The sequence below is a fragment of the Canis lupus genome, chromosome 10 (genome assembly GCF_011100685.1).
Source record: "Canis lupus familiaris isolate Mischka breed German Shepherd chromosome 10, alternate assembly UU_Cfam_GSD_1.0, whole genome shotgun sequence".
In the NCBI taxonomy this organism is placed as follows: Eukaryota; Metazoa; Chordata; class Mammalia; order Carnivora; family Canidae; genus Canis; species Canis lupus.
Window position 1 is genome coordinate 70,082,398 of NC_049231.1, and position 18,991 is coordinate 70,101,388.

Genomic DNA, 18,991 nt, shown 5'->3' on the forward strand with positions numbered 1-18,991 from the left:
TGTTGGTCTGTTCCTCAAACCAAACTAAAGCTAAAGTTTCCTTTTTACTACTCTTCTAGCTGGAACAACAATAAAAAAGCAACCAGAAACCCAAATATCCTGTTTTCTAAATTCAACAAGTACTTCTAAGAAAATATTATAATCGACTTATTCTTACTCTACTATGGCATGCTTTTAAATTAAAGTTCTTTTATGATGAACACTATCTAGCGCGAGATATTTACAATGGGCCTAAACTGTACGATTAATAACAAATGCAGGGGGATCCCTGGGTGGCTCAGCGGTTTGGTGCCTGCCTTTGGCCCAGGGCGTGATCCTGGAGATCCGGGATGGAGTCCCACATCAGGCTCCCTACATGGAGCCTGCTTTTCCCTCTGCCTGTGTCTCTGCCTCTCTCTTTGTGTCTCTCATGAATAAATAAATAAAATCTTTAAAAAATAATAACAAACGCAAGCAAGACACTGCTCCACAAAATACTGAAAAGCATTACTATTAACAGTAACAACAATAACAAAAGGGTAGATATCTGAGGACTAACATTTAACAACTGCTTTTTTATGCTGAATTGTTAAGGTTTCTTTTTGTTAAAATATATTAAAACAAAATGCATGGTATCATAGAAATGCCCCACAAGGGTCTAAATTCCTTAGTCACACCACAAGGTTACTAAAGATTATGACCAAGCTAAGCAAGACACTTACATAAGAAACAATATGTACAATAGCAGATTTGTCTCCTAAGAGCTAATACTAACCTAAGAAAGGATTTTAAAATAATTGAAGACCAAAGATTTATCAATGGGAAAACAATCTTTGGCTGGTAACAGCTTAAATAGTCTCTAAACAACATAACGAATTATATTTAAAGGTTAAAATTCATAATAGATTTTCATATTACTTCTACATAAGACTGTTTCTAATTAAAATCAGTTTAAATTTGTCTTCTGTTACTTACGATATTCTTCCAAATGGTGCAAAAGCAGCTTTTATATCTTCAGTTGTAATTTCTGGACTGAGATCACCAACAAAGACATGGAAATGATCTTATAAGGGGAAGGAGGGGGAAGTGAAAAGAAAAATAATATTTTAGAATTTAAAATACACTAAAATCTATTCAATAAAATAATCTTAATTTATGGATTAAATAAAGTATAAGTAAAATACTATCCTATATCTATACAAATTCTATCAATTTTACACATAATGAATGAAGGTGATAATATAGGAAAGATTCTCTTTAAGACTGATATATCTAACTGGAAACTGACAGTTATAGTTCTACTTACAGCCAATTATTATACTGATCTAAGAAAATAAACTAATAATACATAAAAAGTATTGTTAAAAATTATACTTAATTACCATTTTAATAGTGATTATTTACATTTATCCACTTTACCACTAGAGTTTTAAAATTAAAATAAAATAGTGGTATTGTGAGTTATGTAGACTAGATTTGCCTCAGTTAAGACAATTTGCTGAAGCTAGCTACATGATATACTTGGTTTAACCATATTTTGTGAAGAACAATCAAAGAAATACCTTGCATTGCAACAGTTTGATGTTAAAGTATTTGACAGTTTTCTCAAAAGCCAACAGTTTTGGTTGCCCAGACATTACACCATTCAGTTTATGTGAATCCATGTGCAAGTGAACTAAGACTGAAGGCAACAGAATGAAAACAGTAATCCCTTCACTTTATATCAGACCATTAAAAAAGCATTGGAGAGAAATAACGATCCCATATGTGAAGTTTTTTTTTTTTTTTAAAGGACAACGTTCAAAAAAAGAAACATTTAAAAAAAATACAAAATAGTTGGATCAACACTTTAAAAGGAACACATATATCAACTTTGACAAAGTATATTTGGAAAAGTTACCCCCATTTGGCAGGCCTTAAGCAACATACTGGGTTGCCATTTGAGAAACACAGTTTCAGGAGCAACTCAAGCAATCCAATCGGAAGATCTGGTATGAAGCACAGATCGTGACCTCAAGGAAGCAGGGGTTGGTGAAATTTCACCTTTGTGAAATTATTTCTAAGGCATCAGCTGCTACCAAGGGGGTCAGAGAGCTTGAAATAGCACTATAGTGGACAAGCCACATTTGGTCAACACTGGGAAGAAGGGGGAAATATACTGCCAGAGAGACAAATAGAAATATGACCTCCTCCCTCCCACCTCCCCCCAATATCAAACAAAAAAACTTCAAGTGGTTAGTGAATACCCTTTCAAGAGATTTCATTTTATGTTTAAGAAGATACAATTACCTTGTGAACGCTGTGTGCTGACAACGGTACTACCTGATGACAAAGATTAGATTTGTTCTTAAATTTATTAACACAAACACATTCAATCATATCTTAGGATAACGATCAAAACATTACTGCAAACATGTATGATGTTTATATGCTTTACAATAAAACTACTGTGTACAATAAAAACAAATGTTCAAAGAGCATAAAATATACTTACTGCTTGTATCTTTCTTTTGACTGCTGGGGGTTGTTGCCCAATTCACTTTGACTTCCTAAAAAAAGGTTTCTACATTTATACTCCACAAAAATAAAGCTCAAAATCAGGTATTACAAGATTTGCATCTATAAACACATAGGAAGGTATATGTTGGAGATGAACACTCAAGAGCATACTGGTTCTGGCCAAAGTTTCAATACTTATCTTTTAACCTACACTTACTCAAATGTTGGCAAATCCACACCTTACATACTTCTGTTAACATTCAACTATCCTTTCTTATCTAAAGTAACAGTCATTTCTTTTTATTCTTCCCCATTAGCATCCAAAGTTCTAGATGTTTCATCCAAGCTTGAGTAATTCAATAACTATTTTAGTATTTACTGTGTGCGGCATCATGAAGAATATCAACATAAACATGCCCTCTAAAAGCTTTATCCCATCTTTTAAATATTAAATGTGACCTTTTTCTATAAAGTGAATATAATGCATGCTTCTAAAAGGTAAACAAAATTGGGGGCGCCTGGGTGGCTCAGCTGGTTAAGTGTCTGGCTCTTAATTTCAGCTCAGGTCACAATCTCAGGGTTGTGAGATCATGTTGGGCTCTGCACTGAGTGTGGAGCCTGCTTGGGATTCTTTCTCCCTCTGACCTCCTCACCACCCCTGCTTGTGTGCACAATTAATCAATCAATGGTAAACAAAACCATATACAACTTAAAATTTTCCAAGTCACCTTCTTTAAATATGACAGCTTACCTTACCCATTATCTTCCGCCCATTCATAGCAGCTAGCGCTGCAGCTGCATGACGATGCTCATAAAACTCCACAAAACAATATGGATCATTTCCAGCTGTCTGTTGAAGAAACACAAAAGCCAAATTTAAGTTGGATATTCCTATTATCTTAAAATTATGTGAAGTTTTATATATCTCGAATATCAGGCCAAGGAGAATGAAGGGATCCGTTCCATAAGCAAATCTTTAGCTAAGTAAACACTTAAAAATGAATTGTTTTTATTTTTATTTATTTTTTAAAAGAACATTATCTTCTTCAAGTTATCCTATACTACTATATATAATTCAATCATGTATTAATGAGTTAAGTATCCTAACTATGGATGGGTGGATATGTAAACTACACACATTCCCCATCATATAGTCATTTCTTTATGCAACAGATGTCATACAGATGTTAGTTAAGTTTGACTAGACTCTTATGCTTTCAAGTCTCAGTATTGGCTTTTCATAATCTTTACTCTCCCTTTCCTATCATATGTTACCATTTACTGCTATCCATGTACATATATTCTTGCTGCCTTTAAGTTGCTAAGTAGCAGAAAATATCAGCCAACCTTCCTAAACCTATTTCAGGCTCTGAAAACTGAAGAGGTTTTCTGGTAAACAAAGTTTTTAGAATAGGCTGTAGAGTGCAGACTTTCTGACATCAACTTTTGCCTTCAGCTCGGGGCCTGGTCCTGGAGTCCCGGGATCAAGTCCCACATCGAGCTCCCTGCATAGGGCCTGGGCCTGCTTCTCCCTCTGCCTGTGTCTCTCCCTCCCTCTCTCTCTCTCTCATGAATAAATAAATAAAATCTATAAATAAATAAAAATAAAAATTTTAAATCAATCAAATAAATAAAAATAAAAATTATCCTCTTTTCTGGTGTTCTAAGTAGTTGAGGTCTGATTAAGTATAGCTTGGCTGCTTTATTGTAAATTAAAGAAGCAGAAAAGAGGGACGCCTCAGGGACTCAGTGGTTGAGCATCTGCCTTTGGGTCATGGCGTGATTCCAGTCCCTGGATCAAGTCCCACATTGGGCTCCCTGCGTGGAGCGTGCTTCTCCCTCTGCCTATGTCTCTGCTTCTCTGTCTGTCATGAGTAAATAAAATTAAAAAAAAAAAAAAAAAGGCAGAAAAAACACCCCATATTTTCCACCTATCTACAAAATACAAAATGACTTTCAAGTCCATTTTTAAGTTCTTTCCATAATCTCCTAAGCAGAATTATTAAAACAGGAAACTAATTCAAAAGACTAGAATGAAAAAAAAACGACTAGAATGATACCAGAATAAAGAAATTACTGTTTTATTTCAAGGAAAATTAGCCATTTAAAAAAGTCACTAGCAATGATTTTTAAGAATGTTGAGTAAGCAGGCAACCACAAAATTTAATAGCGAGACAATCATTATTTTATTTAAGAAAACATTAAAGAGGGGTGCCTAGGTGGCTCAGGCAATTAAGCTTCTGACTTAAGACCATAACCTTGGGGTCCTGGTATCAAGCCCTACAGTGGGCTCCGCGCTCTCTCCCTCCCCCTTACAATCTCTCTCTAAATAAAATAAAAATATTTTAAAAAGTTAAAGAATATAAAAATGCTTTTAAAATTGCATAATTCAGAACACCTGGGTGGCTTAGTGGTTGAGCGTCTGCCTTCAGCTCAGAGCATAATCCTGGGTCCAGGGATTCAGCCCTGCATTGGGCTCCCTTAGAGAAGCTTGCTTCTCCTTCTGCCTGACTCTGCTTCTCATTCTGTGTCTCTCATGAATAAATAAAATCTTTAAAAAAAATTGCATAAACTCAAACTAATGCTACACTTAATGGTAATTCTACTATAAAGGTCAGTTTCGTCAGATATTAGAATGTGGTTACAAAAAGTAGCTTACACATCAGTATAATCAAATGATAAAGAATCTTATTTTTACTTAATTTGTACCCAGAAAAAACTGTACTTTTTAGATTAAAAGATCCAAGGATTCATACTATCAAACTTTATACTCCAGAGAGTATAAGATTCATAACTATGAACATAAGTCCAACAGTATGAACGGACTGGAATTTAGATTTGTTTTTTTATACATACTATGATTCAAGGTTAACAGCAACTACAGATGAATGTTGCAATGTTTTTCTATATGTTAAGGTCTGGTGGATGGGAAGTGCCACAATGCAAGAAAAACTTGAATCATGACACTTAAAAACACTTTCTCACACACACACATTTTCATAGTATATTATTTTTATTAAAGATTTTATCCATCCATCCATGAGAGACCCAGAGAGAGAAAGTGGCAGAGACACAGGCAGAAGGAGAAGCAGGCTCCCTGTAGGGAGCCCGATGTATGATTCGATTCCAGGACCCCGGGATCACGACCTGAGCTGAAGACAGATGCTCAACCACTGAGCAACCCGGGTGCCCCACAGTATATTATTTTTGACTCAATTCCCCAATGTGGGATCCCTGGGTGGAGCAACGGTTTGGCACCTGCCTTTGGCCCAGGGCACGATCCTGGAGATCCGGGATCGAGTCCCATGTCGGGCTCCCGGTGCATGGAGCCTGCTTGTCCCTCTGCCTGTGTCTCTGCCTCTCTCTCTGTGTGTGACTATCATAAATAAATAAAAATAAAAAAAAATATTCTCCAATTGTAATAACTATTTCCAGATGAGCCAATCAACTGACATCACACACAAAACAATTCTGATGCTTCAATGCACCTTAAAAGAAGAGCTTACATATAGCTCTTAAAAAAAAAAAAAAGGCTGTATTTATTTATTGGGGGGGGCAGTGGGAGCAGAGGGAAGAGAGAAGCAGATTCCTCACTGAGCGTGACTTGGAACTCTATTCTGGGGATTCTGGGATCATTATTTGAGCAGAAGGCAGACACTTAACCCACTGACTGAGCCACCCAGGCGCCCCCTACACACAATTCTTATTTGCTCTAAAAATGATTAATTTTATTCTCTTCCTCCTTTATTTATTACTAAAATAAGTTTAATTCAGTGGCTAAGACACTTATTTACTTTTTGAAAAGATTTTATCTATTTATTTGAGACACAGAGAGAGAGGCAGAGACACAGGCAGAAAGAGAAGCATGCTCCATGCAGCGAGCCCGACGCGGGACCCGATTCCAGGTCTCCAGGATCATGCCCTGGGCTGAAGGCTGCACTAAACCACTGAGCCACCCAGGCTGCCCTAAGACTGATTTAAATTCACTAAAATTACTAGTAATTTAGACTGTATAAACTATTTTTTTAATGAATGATGCTACAATGTTTAAGGTTATTTTTTTTTTTAGTAATCTCTATACCCAACCTGAGGCTTAAACTCACATCCCAAGATCCAAAGTTGTATGCTCTTCTGACTAAGTCTGGCACCCCAGTATAAATTAAAAGTTCCTGAAAGAGGGGCATCTAGCTGGCTCAGTTGGTAGAGCATGTGATTCTTGACCTCAAGGTCATGGGTTTAAGCCCCACATTGGACTAGAGCATACTTTAAAAACAAACAACAAAAAAACTATTCCTGGGGATCCCTGGGTGGCTCAGCAGTTTAGCGCCTGCCTTTGGCCCAGGGTGGGATCCTGGAGACCCAGGATCGAGTGCCCCGTCGGGCTCCCTGCATGGAGCCTGCTTCTCCCTCTGCCTGTGTCTCTGCCTCTCTCTCCCTCTCTCTGTGTATCTCATGAATAAATAAATAGAATCTTAAAAAAACAAACAAAACTATTATTAAAAAAAAAAAAAAAAAGAGTGCCTGGAAGTAATGCATTTAACTGATCTATTAAAAAAGAAGAAAGTAGGGGATCCCTGGGTGGCTCAGCGGTTTGGCGCCTGCTTTTGGCCCAGGGCACAATCCTGGAGTCCAGGGATCGAGTCCCACATCGGGCTCCCTGCATGGAGCCTGCTTCTCCCTCTGCCTCTCTCTCTCTCTCTATGTCTATCATGAATAAATAATAAATAAAATCTTAAAAAAAAAAAAAAAAAAAAAAAAGAAGAAAGTTAACTAAGTAAAATACCCTTACATCCATAATCATTTTGCAGTTTTTACAAGGTCCAATCTGGCTAAAGAGCTGGAGAATTAGAGCTTCCGTCACGTCTCTGGAAAGGTTGCCAACATATCTGAAACACAAAGAAAAACAACTTACCATTTTAAATTTGCTTTTTTTGCATCAGTTTCTAGAAGTTGCTTACCAAAAAGGAAATTCTGGGATTCAAAGCAGATGTATGACACACTACTTGTAAATACAGTGACACCACTAATAAAGGGGAATCGTGTGTGTTTAGTCAAGATTTTGCAAATTACACCTGTTGTTTCTAAGTCTGTAGGCTTACAGGTCTTCTTAGGAAGACATGCTTTAAAAAAATCTCAAATGAATCATTAGATGTATAGAATATTTTATACAATCAATCCTGGAAAGTTCTGCAATTATTTCTACTTCCACAGTATTACTGAGAACATTAAGATGCTCTCAATTTTTAATTCACACAATTCCCTTTACACTATCCAGTTTAGGTATATTTTGGTTTACACAATAAATATACTTTTGAAAAATCATATCACTTATCAGGTGTAGCACATGGTCAGAGATGGGAAACCTTTCCATGAAGAATAGAAGGATTCCAGGAAAGGCTTTTAACAGATAATATGCGTTGGTGACTAACAAACTTAATTAGCATAAATAGTGTATTACAAAACCACATGATTGGGATAATCTTTTAAAAAGACTTTATAAATATATTTTCAAAATGAGACTTTGAAATGAGATTACTTCTAGACCTGTTAAGAGTTGGAGGTTTATCACTGTTTTTAAAAGCAGCTCCAGACCCAATGTGGGGCTTTAGCTCAGACCCTCAGATTGAGTCAGATGCTCTACCAATTGGGCCACCCAGAGATGCCCCTGAGGTTTATCACTTCTGATATCAGAATGTAGTCTCCCAATATCTGTAGTTTCTCATTGTTCTGTGAAGAATCCTTCAGAGAATGTAATGAAAGGTATAGACTTTCTCCCCAGAAAAATAAACATCCACAAATTCCAGGAAGTATGGATCCAATTCTTTCCTTCTACTTACCCACTTAATAGATAGATACACAGTGAGTGCTTACTTTGAAGGCACTGGAACAGGGTAAAATTACAAAAGGAGAAGAGCTGAGTCTTAAGGGAACAACATCTAAAAGATCAGGTAATGATACTCAAAAATCAACTGAAACATCTACAGCCAACAATTTTTCTAGTGTTGGAGGCTACTATTACATCATGTCCTTATTCTGGATGTCTGTAATTAAAGGGAAAGAATTAAGCATTTATCTTGCTTTGAGGAGAAACTCCAATGTAGCATAATCGAATAGCTCTAGTTGATGAGAGAAAAACTCTTCTTTATAGAAAAATGCTAGCCAATTAAGTGTAGAGAGGATTAAATTAGTAAACAATATGTAAGTCCTACTGAAATGATTAACTCAAGCAAGAATCAGTAATGGATGCAAAACCATTAGGTGAAAGGATGGTATGAAAATGGATACTTGGGATCCCTGGGTGGCGCAGCGGTTTAGCGCCTGCCTTTGGCCCAGGGCGCGATCCTGGAGACCCGGGATTGAATCCCACGTCGGGCTCCCGCTACGTGGAGCCTGCTTCTCCCTCTGCCTATGTCTCTGCCTCTCTCTCTCTCTCTCTCTCTCTGTGACTATCATAAATAAATAAAAATTTAAAAAAAAAAAAGAAAAGAAAAAAGAAAATGGATACTTGGGGATCCCTGGGTGGCGCAGCAGTTTGGCACCTGCCTTTGGCCCAGGGCGCGATCCTGGAGATCCAGGATCGAATCCCACATCAGGCTCCCGGTGCATGGAGTCTGCTTCTCCCTCTGCCTGTGTCTCTGCCTCTCTCTCTCTGTGACTATCATAAATAAATAAAAATTAAAAAAAAAAAAAAAGAAAGAAAATGGATACTTGCAAGTTGGCAGAGTTATTACACAGATTACTGAAATTGCAAATGGAAAACTCTACCTTAAAAAAGAAAGGGGAGGGATCCCTGGGTGGCGCAGTGGTTTGGCGCCTGCCTTTGGCCCAGGGCGCGATCCTAGAGACCCGGGATCAAATCCCACGTCGGGCTCCCGGTGCATGGAGCCTGCTTCTCTCTCTGCCTGTGTCTCTGCCTCTCTTTCTCTCTCTGTGACTATCATAAATAAATAAAAATTAAAAAAAAAAAAAAAAAGAAAGAAAGAAAGGGGATCCCTGGGTGGCGCAGCAGTTTGGCGCCTGCCTTCGGCCCATGGTGCGATCCTGGAGACCCGGGATCGAATCCCACGTCGGGCTCCCGGTGCATGAAGCCTGCTTCTCCCTCTGCCTATGTCTCTGCCTCTCTCTCTCTCTCTGTGTGACTATCATAAATAAATAAAAATTAAAAAAATAAAAAATAAATAAAAATAAAAATAAAAATAAAAAAGAAAGCTTTGGGCAGCCCCCATGGCTCAGCGGTTTAGCGCCGCCTTTGGCCCAGGGTGTGATCCTGGGGACCCGGGATAAAGTCCCACATCCGGCTCCCTGAGTAGAGCCTGCTTCTCCCGCTTCTCCCTCTCTGTGTGTGTCTCTCATGAATAAATAAATTAAAATCTTAAAAAAATAAAAATAAAAATAAAATAAAAGAAAGAAAGCTGGGGGATCCCTGGGTGGCTCAGCGGTTTAGTGCCTGCCTTTGGCCCAGGGTGCAATCCTGGAGTCCTGGGATCGCGTCCCACGTCGGGCTCCCGGCATGGAGCCTGCTTCTCCCTCTGCCTGTGTCTCTGCCTCTCTCTCTCTCATAAATATATAAATAAATCTTAAAAAAAAAAAAGAAAAAAAAAAAAAAAGCAAGCAAGCCTTGGCCAATTCAAACATTAAATCATTTTATGGATGACATTTACATGTACAATATATATTATACAGTAGTACCTATGAAATATTCAAATAGAAAAGCTCTAACTTGGGCAGCCTGGGGGACTCAGCGGTTTAACGCCGCCTTCAGCCCAGAGCCTGATCCTGGAGACCCTGCATGGAGCCTGCTTCTCCCTCTGCCTATGTTTCTGCCTCTATCTCTCTGTGTCTCTTGTGAATAAATAAATAAAATCTTAAAAAAAAAGAAAAAAAAAAAAAAGCTCTAACTTGAATCTAGTCAAGCTTAAATTTAAACTTAAGTTTATGGAATATTGGGCATATAAAACAATAGTATAAATTCAGATGTGGAATATTATGTAAGACCACTTGATCTCTTAAAAAAATTTTTTTTTTTTTTTTTTTTTTTTTTTTTTTTAAGAGAAGACTGTTCTTGCTTAAGAGAAATCTGAAGGACAATGACAACCAAATGCAAGGACTAATCCTTGAACTATAACCTAGAGTTGGGGAGAAGGGTTAACTTTTTCTTGGAGAATTCTAATTAATAAATTTAAAAGGAGTGAAGGAAATCACCATTAAGCCAGCACAATAACTGCTACTGATGAGATCCACCATGGATCTTTTAGTTGATGCAAAATTTTAAGGAGATATAGGGTATGTGCAGAGCCTCAGAATATCTCCTCTAAAATATTAAATATTTTAAATTAAATATTTTAACCCATGAATTAGTTATTTTAACATATGTCCAAACTTCCCTCTGTGAAGTGAAGCTTAATTCCCCTCTTCTTGAGTGTAGATTAGTCTTAGTCACTCAATTCTAATTAATAGAGTGTGTTGGGCGGGGTTGAGGTGGGGAGTAGTCACTGTACAGTGAGGAAACACTACCTTCTCAAGAGTGTCACAGTCATGAAAGGCATCTCCTTACATGTTAAAGGAGAGTGAAGAGATATAACAACTAAATGCAATATAGTATCTTAGACTGGATCCTGGGATAGAAAAGGACATTAGCAAAAAAACAAAAAACAAACAAAAAAAAACTGGGGACACTGGAATAAACCTTGTAGTTAATAGTATTGAACAGTATCAATTTCTAGTTTTGGTAACTATAGCATGGTTATGTAAGATGTCAACATTAAGGGAACCTGCGTGAAGGTTACATGGGAACTCCGTACTAACTCTACAAGTCTTCTAGGTCTATTTTCATCCGACTCTTATGCTTATAAGAAAATCTCAGGGGCACCTGGGTGGCTCAGTTGGTGAAGTATCTGGCTTCAGCTCAGGTAATGATCCTGGGGTCCTGAAATGGAGTCCTGCATCAGGCTCCTTGCTCCACAGGGAGCCTGCTTCTCCCTCTGCCCCTCCCATCAATCAATCAATCAATCAATCAATCTTAAAAAAGATAATCTCAGGATTGCATATGCCTAAATGAAAAAAATGGCTCTTCTGAAAATTTAATTTTAACATCTACTTCGGTAAAGCTAGATAATCTAGTGACAAGTGGGCATTATTCAGGGACCTGAAATTCTATTATCTACTCTTTGCAAAACTGTCTAATTTTCTGAGAAATATTTTGAGTGGTATTACCTACTTGAAGATATGTATTTTTTTTAATGCTACTTTAAAAAGCACTAAGATTTGTATTACTCTACAATTGTCTATTTAATGTGATCTGTTGTATACTGTAAGCTCCAGGAGCCTCCATCAATTAACTCTACATACACTTGTTTAGAGAACAGCTCTTCAGGGGAAGTTATACAAAAAAGTTGCTCTCAACCTTCGACACCATTACAATACACTACAAGTAACGTATGTATCATTTTCTTATCAAAGAAATCAAATGGGCAGCCCGGGTAGCTCAGCAGTTTAGTGCCGCCTTCAGCCCAAGGCCTGATCCTGGAGCCCTGGGATCGAGTCCCTTGTCAGGCTCCCCGCAGGGAGCCTGCTTCTCTCTTCGACTGTATCTCTGCCTCTGTGTGTGTGTGTGTCTCTCTCTCATGAGTAAATAAAAACTTAAAAAAAAAAATTAAAAAAAAAAAGAAATCAAATGACAAAATCTCTTTTCCTTCCTCATACAAATAAAAATAATCCACTAGAGCATTTTTACCAGTGAGTTAATCATTAATAGCTATCTCAAAAATTTTAGAAGCAACTTAATGTGACTACCTTCCAAATCTATTTGCTAAATAAATATTAATCTAAAACAGAGAACCCAAATTTGAAAAATGCAGATTGCTTTTATATTCATGATACTTTCAGTGGAAAAATAAACAAGTGCCCTATACAAAAGTTCATTCTCATCTTTATACATGTTTCTTTAGCTGTTCCATGCTTTGTTACATTCTGTTGTTTCTGAAGCCAAAGTATTTCCTATTAACACCACAGATTTAAGTTATAGGAGCAGTAGATTCTTTTTTGGGAGGTGCTGCCAAATATCTTCCTTCCTATTTTTAGAGAAATCCTCACTCTATGACAGAGGCTCACTTCTCTACAGAAGCTGAAAAGGCTTGATATGGTTTTGTAGACTCCCTGGCGTATGATCTAGGTTAGATTTGATTAGAGAAACCCATCCTGAACAAAGACAACAAAGGTAGGGCTTAAAGAAGCAGAGACTGAATAAAGAAAACCCACTTTGGTGGCAAACAGCAGTGGAGTCCCATGTCCAGTGAAAGTGGAAGCTGTGGTCCTCAGTGGATGTGGTAATAGCACCCTTTCTGGGATCTTCTGTGGCTTGATAAGGACTGTGGGCCTGACAGTTGCCTCGCTTTTCTAAACTTTCTCTTTCCTCTTTCTCTTTCTTTCTTAAGACTTTATTTATTCATGACAGGCATAGAGAGAGGGAGAGATATAAGCAGAGGGAGAAGCAGGCTCCCTATGGGGAGCTTAATACAGGACTCCATCCCAGGACCCCAGATCACAACCGGAGCCGAAGGCAGATGCTCAACCACTAAGCCACCGAGGTGCCCCTCCTGAACATTTTCTAAGCCAGGTTCCATAAACTTCCTGTATATGTGGGAACGTCCAATATCTTGTTTTTATAAATACCTTTTATGCTTAAATTTTTTGCTCCTTACATTAAAAAAAAAATCCCAACCGATTAAAAAACTGATATTGGGGGATGCCTGGGTGGCTCAACGGTTGAGCAACTGCCTTTGGCTCAGGGCGTGATCCCCATCCCAGGATGGAGTCCCACATTGGGCTCCCTGCAGGGAGCCTACTTCTCCCTCTGTCTATGTCTCTGCCTCTCTGTGTCTCTCATGAATACATACATAAAATCTTAAAAAAAAAAAAACAAAAAACTGATACTGGAGCAGTGGCAAGCCAAGGTTCCCTATCATGTCTATTGGACCACTAAAGAAAAATATGATTTTTTTACATTTATTTAAGTTTTTATTTTTCAAAATGCGGCTTGTTTTTTTTAAAGATTTTATTTACGTATTCATGAGAGAGAGAGAGAGAGAGAGAGAGAGAGACAGAGAGAGGCAGAGACACAGGCAGAGAGGGAGAAGCAGGCTCCATGCAGGGAGCCTGACGTGGGACTCGATCCCAGGTCTCCAGGATCACGCCCTGGGGCTGAAGGCAGTGCTAAACTGCTGGGCCACTGGGGCTGCCCTTTCAAAATGTTTTTAAAAAAACATTAAGATATACCCCCCTCCTTTTAGCTATTTTTTAAGCTGTTCCAAGGACTTGTTGTTAACAGCATGGATTAAAGTATTCCATGTTATGTATTGTATCACCACTGAGATTATGTACCCCAATCTTGTGCAGAACTGAAAAGTAGAGAGGAGGGCAAGAGAATTAAGTGTTGAAACAAATGGACTTCCATGGACTAAAAAGGTCTTCCTTGAGTAACTGGATAAAAATGAATACAGATTGTACATTAGCTAACAATATTGTATCAATGTAGGCTACTTAATGACAATTGTATTATAGTTATTTTTTTTTGTTTTGTTTTGTATTATAGTTATGTAAGAGAATGGCCTTGTTCTTAGGAAATACATGGTAAAGTACTTAGGCCTGAAATGTCATGTCTTTTTAAATGGTTCATCAAAAAAGAATATACCTAAATAAGGCAAATTTGGCTATTAGCAACTGGGTAAATCAGATAAAAGGTACCTGAGTTCTAGTATTTTTTGTTATTTTTCTGGTTTTTAATTTTTTTCTTTTTTTAAAGATTCATTTATTCATTTATGATAGACATAGAGAGAAAGAGAGGCAGAGACACAGGAGGAGGGAGAAGTAGGCTCCATGCCAGGAGCCTGATGCGGGACTCGATCCCAGGACTCTAGGATCGCTCCCTGGGCCAAAGGCAGGTGCCAAACCGCTGAGCCACCCAGGGATCCCCTGGTTTTTAATTTTTCAAAATAAAAAGCTACCTGGGAAGTTAACACGACAGTCCTGCCAGGGATAGGATCTCATATCAGTTTAATACATATTTTTGAAGCTGACAACTCAATTCAAAGAGTTCTAAAATTGGAATCTAAAACATTTACAATATTCATTTTTATTAGTATATCTCTAGAAAATTCAACTGACAGTAAAAACTTACAAAGCAGAATGTTGTACTGCGTTTGTTTTGAGCTGTAATCACTGTATAAAAAGGCAAATTTTGATATGAAGTTTCTGTGAAAAGCATGAATAGGTTTTTATTTAATGATATATTCCTTAAGAGTAGAGATTTTCAGTGGGGCACCTGGATGGCTTAGTTGGAAGAGCATGCAAACTCTTGATCTTGGGGTCATGAGTTTGAGCCCCAGGTGGGATACAGAGATTACTTAAGTAAACTCTTGAAAAAAAAAAAAAAAAAGAGATTTTCATTTTTACTCATACTATATATCTAGTATCAAGAGCACTGCCTGGAATATTTTAAGTAATCTATAAATAACTGTCAAAGAGGCTCTCTCAGAATTACTTTTGAACAATTTCAAACTGTTTCAAAATTATCCCATTTTGCCTGACTCTAATTTACGGGGAAATGTGTATGTTTTTTACTAATTAGGAAATTATGTGCAAATGGTACACCAGCAGCATAACCTTACTATTTTTCAAACACTTGTCACTTTTCTGATAGCTGAAACTGACTTTTTAGATTGGTATTACACATTTTTAAGGAAACCTACTTATTACTGACTTCATTCTCACACCCCACATAAAGTCTATAGGTAAGTCCTGTTGCTCTATTTTCAAAATATACCCAAATCCAACCACTTCTCACAGTATGTCTCCAAAGTACTGCTGACACTGGCCATCTCTAGCTTAACATGCTGCTGTCTCATCTGTGGCAAATGAAGTTATTTCCTCTAAGGCACTTCCATAGACAGGTAATACGGAGATGTGACTACCTTTTCCTCAAGAATGAATGAAATCCTGATTCACTGCTCAGAATTAATTGTACCAGCTTTTAAGACAAATGTACTGATGACTTACTATAGACTGAACACTGTGCTAGAAACATAATGAAAGACCCTGACTTGCAGGGTCATTAAAACAAACATTTTATATTAAAAGTAAAAACGCTGCTGGGAAACCTTAGGGATTAACACCTACCCGAGTCTTATCAAGTCTGGTTTCACCCGAAGAATGAGGAGTTTTGGTTGAGGGAGGCAAAAGGGAGACCACAGGCAGTCAGAACGGGGACTACAGTGGGGAGGAATTGCTGGATGGGGGTGTCCTAGGGAAGAACAGGAAGCACGTCTAGCTCTAAGTGTCAGGACTTGGGGACAGGAGGGTTGCGGATGATGAACAGAAAGGTCTATGACTCTGGGTGAGTTACTTAAGACTTTTAAGCTTTGCTTTTCCTCAGCTGCAAAATGGACCCTTTACTGCAGTTCTGATGAAGATTAAACAAGCATGTAAAGCATTTAACACAGAACCTGACAATCGGAAGCATTTAATAAGTGAATAAAGTTTCTTTCATGATTTCTCCTGCAATGGTTGGTCCCCTGTCCCCAAGCTAGTACAATTTAACTACCTGCTTTTGTAGACTGGCCTGAGAGAGCTGAGGTTGTCTTCATTATTTGACATTCCCAAATCAACGTAATAAAAAGGTTAAGTTCCCAGATATTTCTGGCAGTTTCTGCAATCAAAATTTCACAATCATACGAGAATCTTAGATTCAACGACATTAATAAAAGATGATCAGCGCTTAATCCAATATGCTGCTGGCTGTCGCTATTCTGGCAAAAAGAGGCAGGGGGAGAAAATGGTTCCCGTCGGCCGCGCCAGGGTAACCGGGCTCCAGGGACACTGATCTGTAGGTACGACCCTCTCTCAGAGAACAAGGGACGCCCACTAATTCTTGCGCCCTGTTGAAAGGACACTGAAGGTGACACTGTGGGACAAACTGGCCACAAGTTTACTCGTCTACTGAGAAACAAGTGCGACTCGATTTCTCACAGCCGATTAAAAACGGGAAACCCTTATCAGAGTGGAACAAAAAACAAAACAAAACAACCCGTCGCGTTGTCTTCCCGACGGCTCTAACGCCTCGGAAGTGGCGGAGAGAAACCTAAGGTCGCGTCTCTAACGCGTGGAGCGTGTCCCATCGCCCGCCCGCCCAGGGCGCGGACGCGGGTCCGGATCCACAACCCCTCCTCGAGGCCTCTTCTTCTTTAGAGAAAAGCCACGAGAACACTCCGGGGGACAAAGGGCGCGCGGCCCGGAGACACCGCAGCTGCGGTCGTTCCCCGCGAGCCCCCTGCCCGGGGCGGGGGGGGGGGGGGGTGTTTACCACCTGTTGCTCCGTGAACCCCGCCCGCCCGTGGGGCGCCGCGTCGACCCCCGAGGGAGCAAGCGGAGATAAAGACGCACTCGGTCCGCTTCCCCCGGCGGGACAGAGATGCGCCTCCGGGACAGACCTCCAACTTTGTGTGTTTCTTTTTGTTTGTGTGTTTAAAGCAGCCTCACAATCCTCAGGGCGTCGGGCGTGTGGGCCCTTCGGCCGCGGAGGGAGCTGGACGGGCGCCCGGACGGGCACCGGGACGGGCACCCGGACCGGCACCATGGGACGGGCACCGGGACGGACACCCGGACCGGCACCGTGGGACGGACACGCGGACGGGCACCGTGGGACGGGCATCCGGACCGGCACCGTGGGACGGGCACGCGGACGGGCACCCGGACCCGCACCGGGACGGGCACGCGGACGGGCACCCTGACGGGCACCCGCTCCCTCTCCGGGCGGCGGCCGCGAGCGCCAAGTTCAGGCCGCTGAGGACGGAGGACAAGCCTTCTCCGGGGAGCACCCCGCGGCGGGAGTGTCCGGGGCAGGCCGAAGTAGAAGCGGGGAGAGCCAGGAGGCGCTGTGCCGCGGGGGAGGGACCGGTCGAGGGCGCGGGGGGCCGGGAGGGACCTCGCGGGAGGCCGGGCTGCGCCCCTGAGGCCCCGCCGCGCCCCCGGAGCGCCCCTCCCCCCGGCGGCCGCAGAACAAAGGGCGCGGCGCGCGCGGGCCCCAGGCCGCCCCGGGCCCCCCGCCCTCCCGCCCTCCCGCCCCGGTCGCGGCCCCGGACTCACAGAGTCTTGGGCATCTCGTCCTCCATGGCTGCTGCGGTCGCGCCGGCGCCTCGGGGTCCAGCTCCCTACCCTCTGCCACCTCCCGGGTCCTCGGAGCGGCTGCGGCCGCGGGGAGCGGGGCTGCTCGGCCGCCCGGGGCTTCCTCCGCCTCCTCCTTCCGCGGCAGTTCACCCAACGGCCGCGAGCAGCGCGAACAATGAAGCCCCAGGACAAGATGGCGGCGAGCCGGGCGCTCAGGAGCAGCCCGCGGAGCGACCGGGCCGCGCAGGCGCAGAACCGTCCTGCACTTTCAACCCCGCTCAGGCCGCGGGTTCACTTGTTGCGCAGCCGCTGTGCTGCCGGCCCCGCGGGTGGGTCAGACTGCGCAGGCGTGAGCGCTGGCAGCTTAGGGACCTGCCTCAAGGCTTTTTTTTTTTTTTTTTTTTTTTTTTTTTTGTCTTCCAGCTCTGGATTCCGGGGTTTGCACAGTGGTTGATAACGAAATAAAAACCCTCGTGGAACTGAAAAAGTCTCAGTGTTACCCGAGGAGGGAAGATTTAGCTAAACGGTTAAACCCACCGCGTGTTAAGGATGGTTGGGAATCAGAAAAAACGCTCGTGCGCCGCCCGGGAATCGAACCCGGGTCGCAAGAATGGGAATCTTGCATGATACCACTACACCAGCGGCGCTGTTGGGCAGCAGCCTCGCTAAAATCTTTTAGGACTAAATACAGGCAAACGATTGTGCCTGCAAGAGGATGACGTTTGTTCATTTAAAAATGGTTTATTGGAAAAAATAATAAAATAAAAATAAAAATGGTCTATTGAGTCCACAATATGCTGTTTTCTCATTGATATAAGAAAGGATCTTACCTTCCCTGATCCCAATACAGTTGAACGGCTCTTCCTATTCCACTAAGTTATTGTTCATTAACGTTCAGTGAGAAGAATTTGTCTTGTTAGTAACCAAATTTTGGAGAGCCAGGAAAATATTTTCAGATTTTTTTTTCCCCCCTTGGTGCACTCAACGCAGTTTGGAAAATTTTTTTTTTTTTTTTAGTTTGGAAAATATTTGAGAAAGTTGTTTAATGCAAACCGGTCAAAGGATCCTAAAACTAAATGAGTTAGAAGATACATAAATTTCAAGAAGAAGAAGAAGAAGAAGAAGAAGAAGAAGAAGGAGGAGGAGGAGGAGGAGGAGGAGGAGGAGGAGGAGGAGGAGGAAGAAGAAGAAGAAGAAGAAGAAGAAGAAGAAGAAGAAGAAGAAGAAGAAGAAGAAGAAGAAGAAGAAGAAGAAGAAGAAGAAGAAGAAATTTCAGTCCTCGTCGAAGAGGGGGGCGACATTTAGGACTCTGAAATGTGGTGCGGTGTAATCATGACGCATTTCGTGTTGTATT

The 18,991-nt window shown here is 40.9% G+C and overlaps 1 protein-coding gene and 1 non-coding gene across 22 annotated transcripts in view; both read right to left on the minus strand.

Annotated features, from left to right (window-relative positions):
• The window catches only part of TIA1 (TIA1 cytotoxic granule associated RNA binding protein), a 31,066-nt gene extending 13,145 nt beyond the window's left edge, over positions 1–17,921 (minus strand). For 2 of the 21 annotated variants that reach the window (XR_005366294.1, XR_005366292.1), the window contains exons 1-8: positions 17,617–17,921; positions 16,076–16,180; positions 7,262–7,364; positions 3,230–3,328; positions 2,474–2,528; positions 2,269–2,301; positions 1,542–1,660; positions 955–1,042 (exon numbers count right to left, since the gene is read on the minus strand). Coding sequence is in view for 13 of the 21 variants with exons in the window: in XM_038551544.1 (XP_038407472.1) it covers positions 986–1,042; positions 1,542–1,660; positions 2,269–2,301; positions 2,474–2,528; positions 3,230–3,328; positions 7,262–7,364; positions 16,076–16,128 (519 nt within the window). In the remaining 8 variants the exon portion in view is untranslated. The other 19 variants (XR_005366291.1, XR_005366293.1, XM_038551544.1 and 16 more) reach the window with 19 other exon arrangements.
• A 292-nt stretch (positions 17,922–18,213) lies between these two features.
• On the minus strand, positions 18,214–18,284 carry TRNAG-CCC. Its single transcript has one exon. It is a non-coding gene; the product is annotated as a tRNA-Gly (tRNA).
• Between the last annotated feature and the right edge of the window lie 707 nt (positions 18,285–18,991).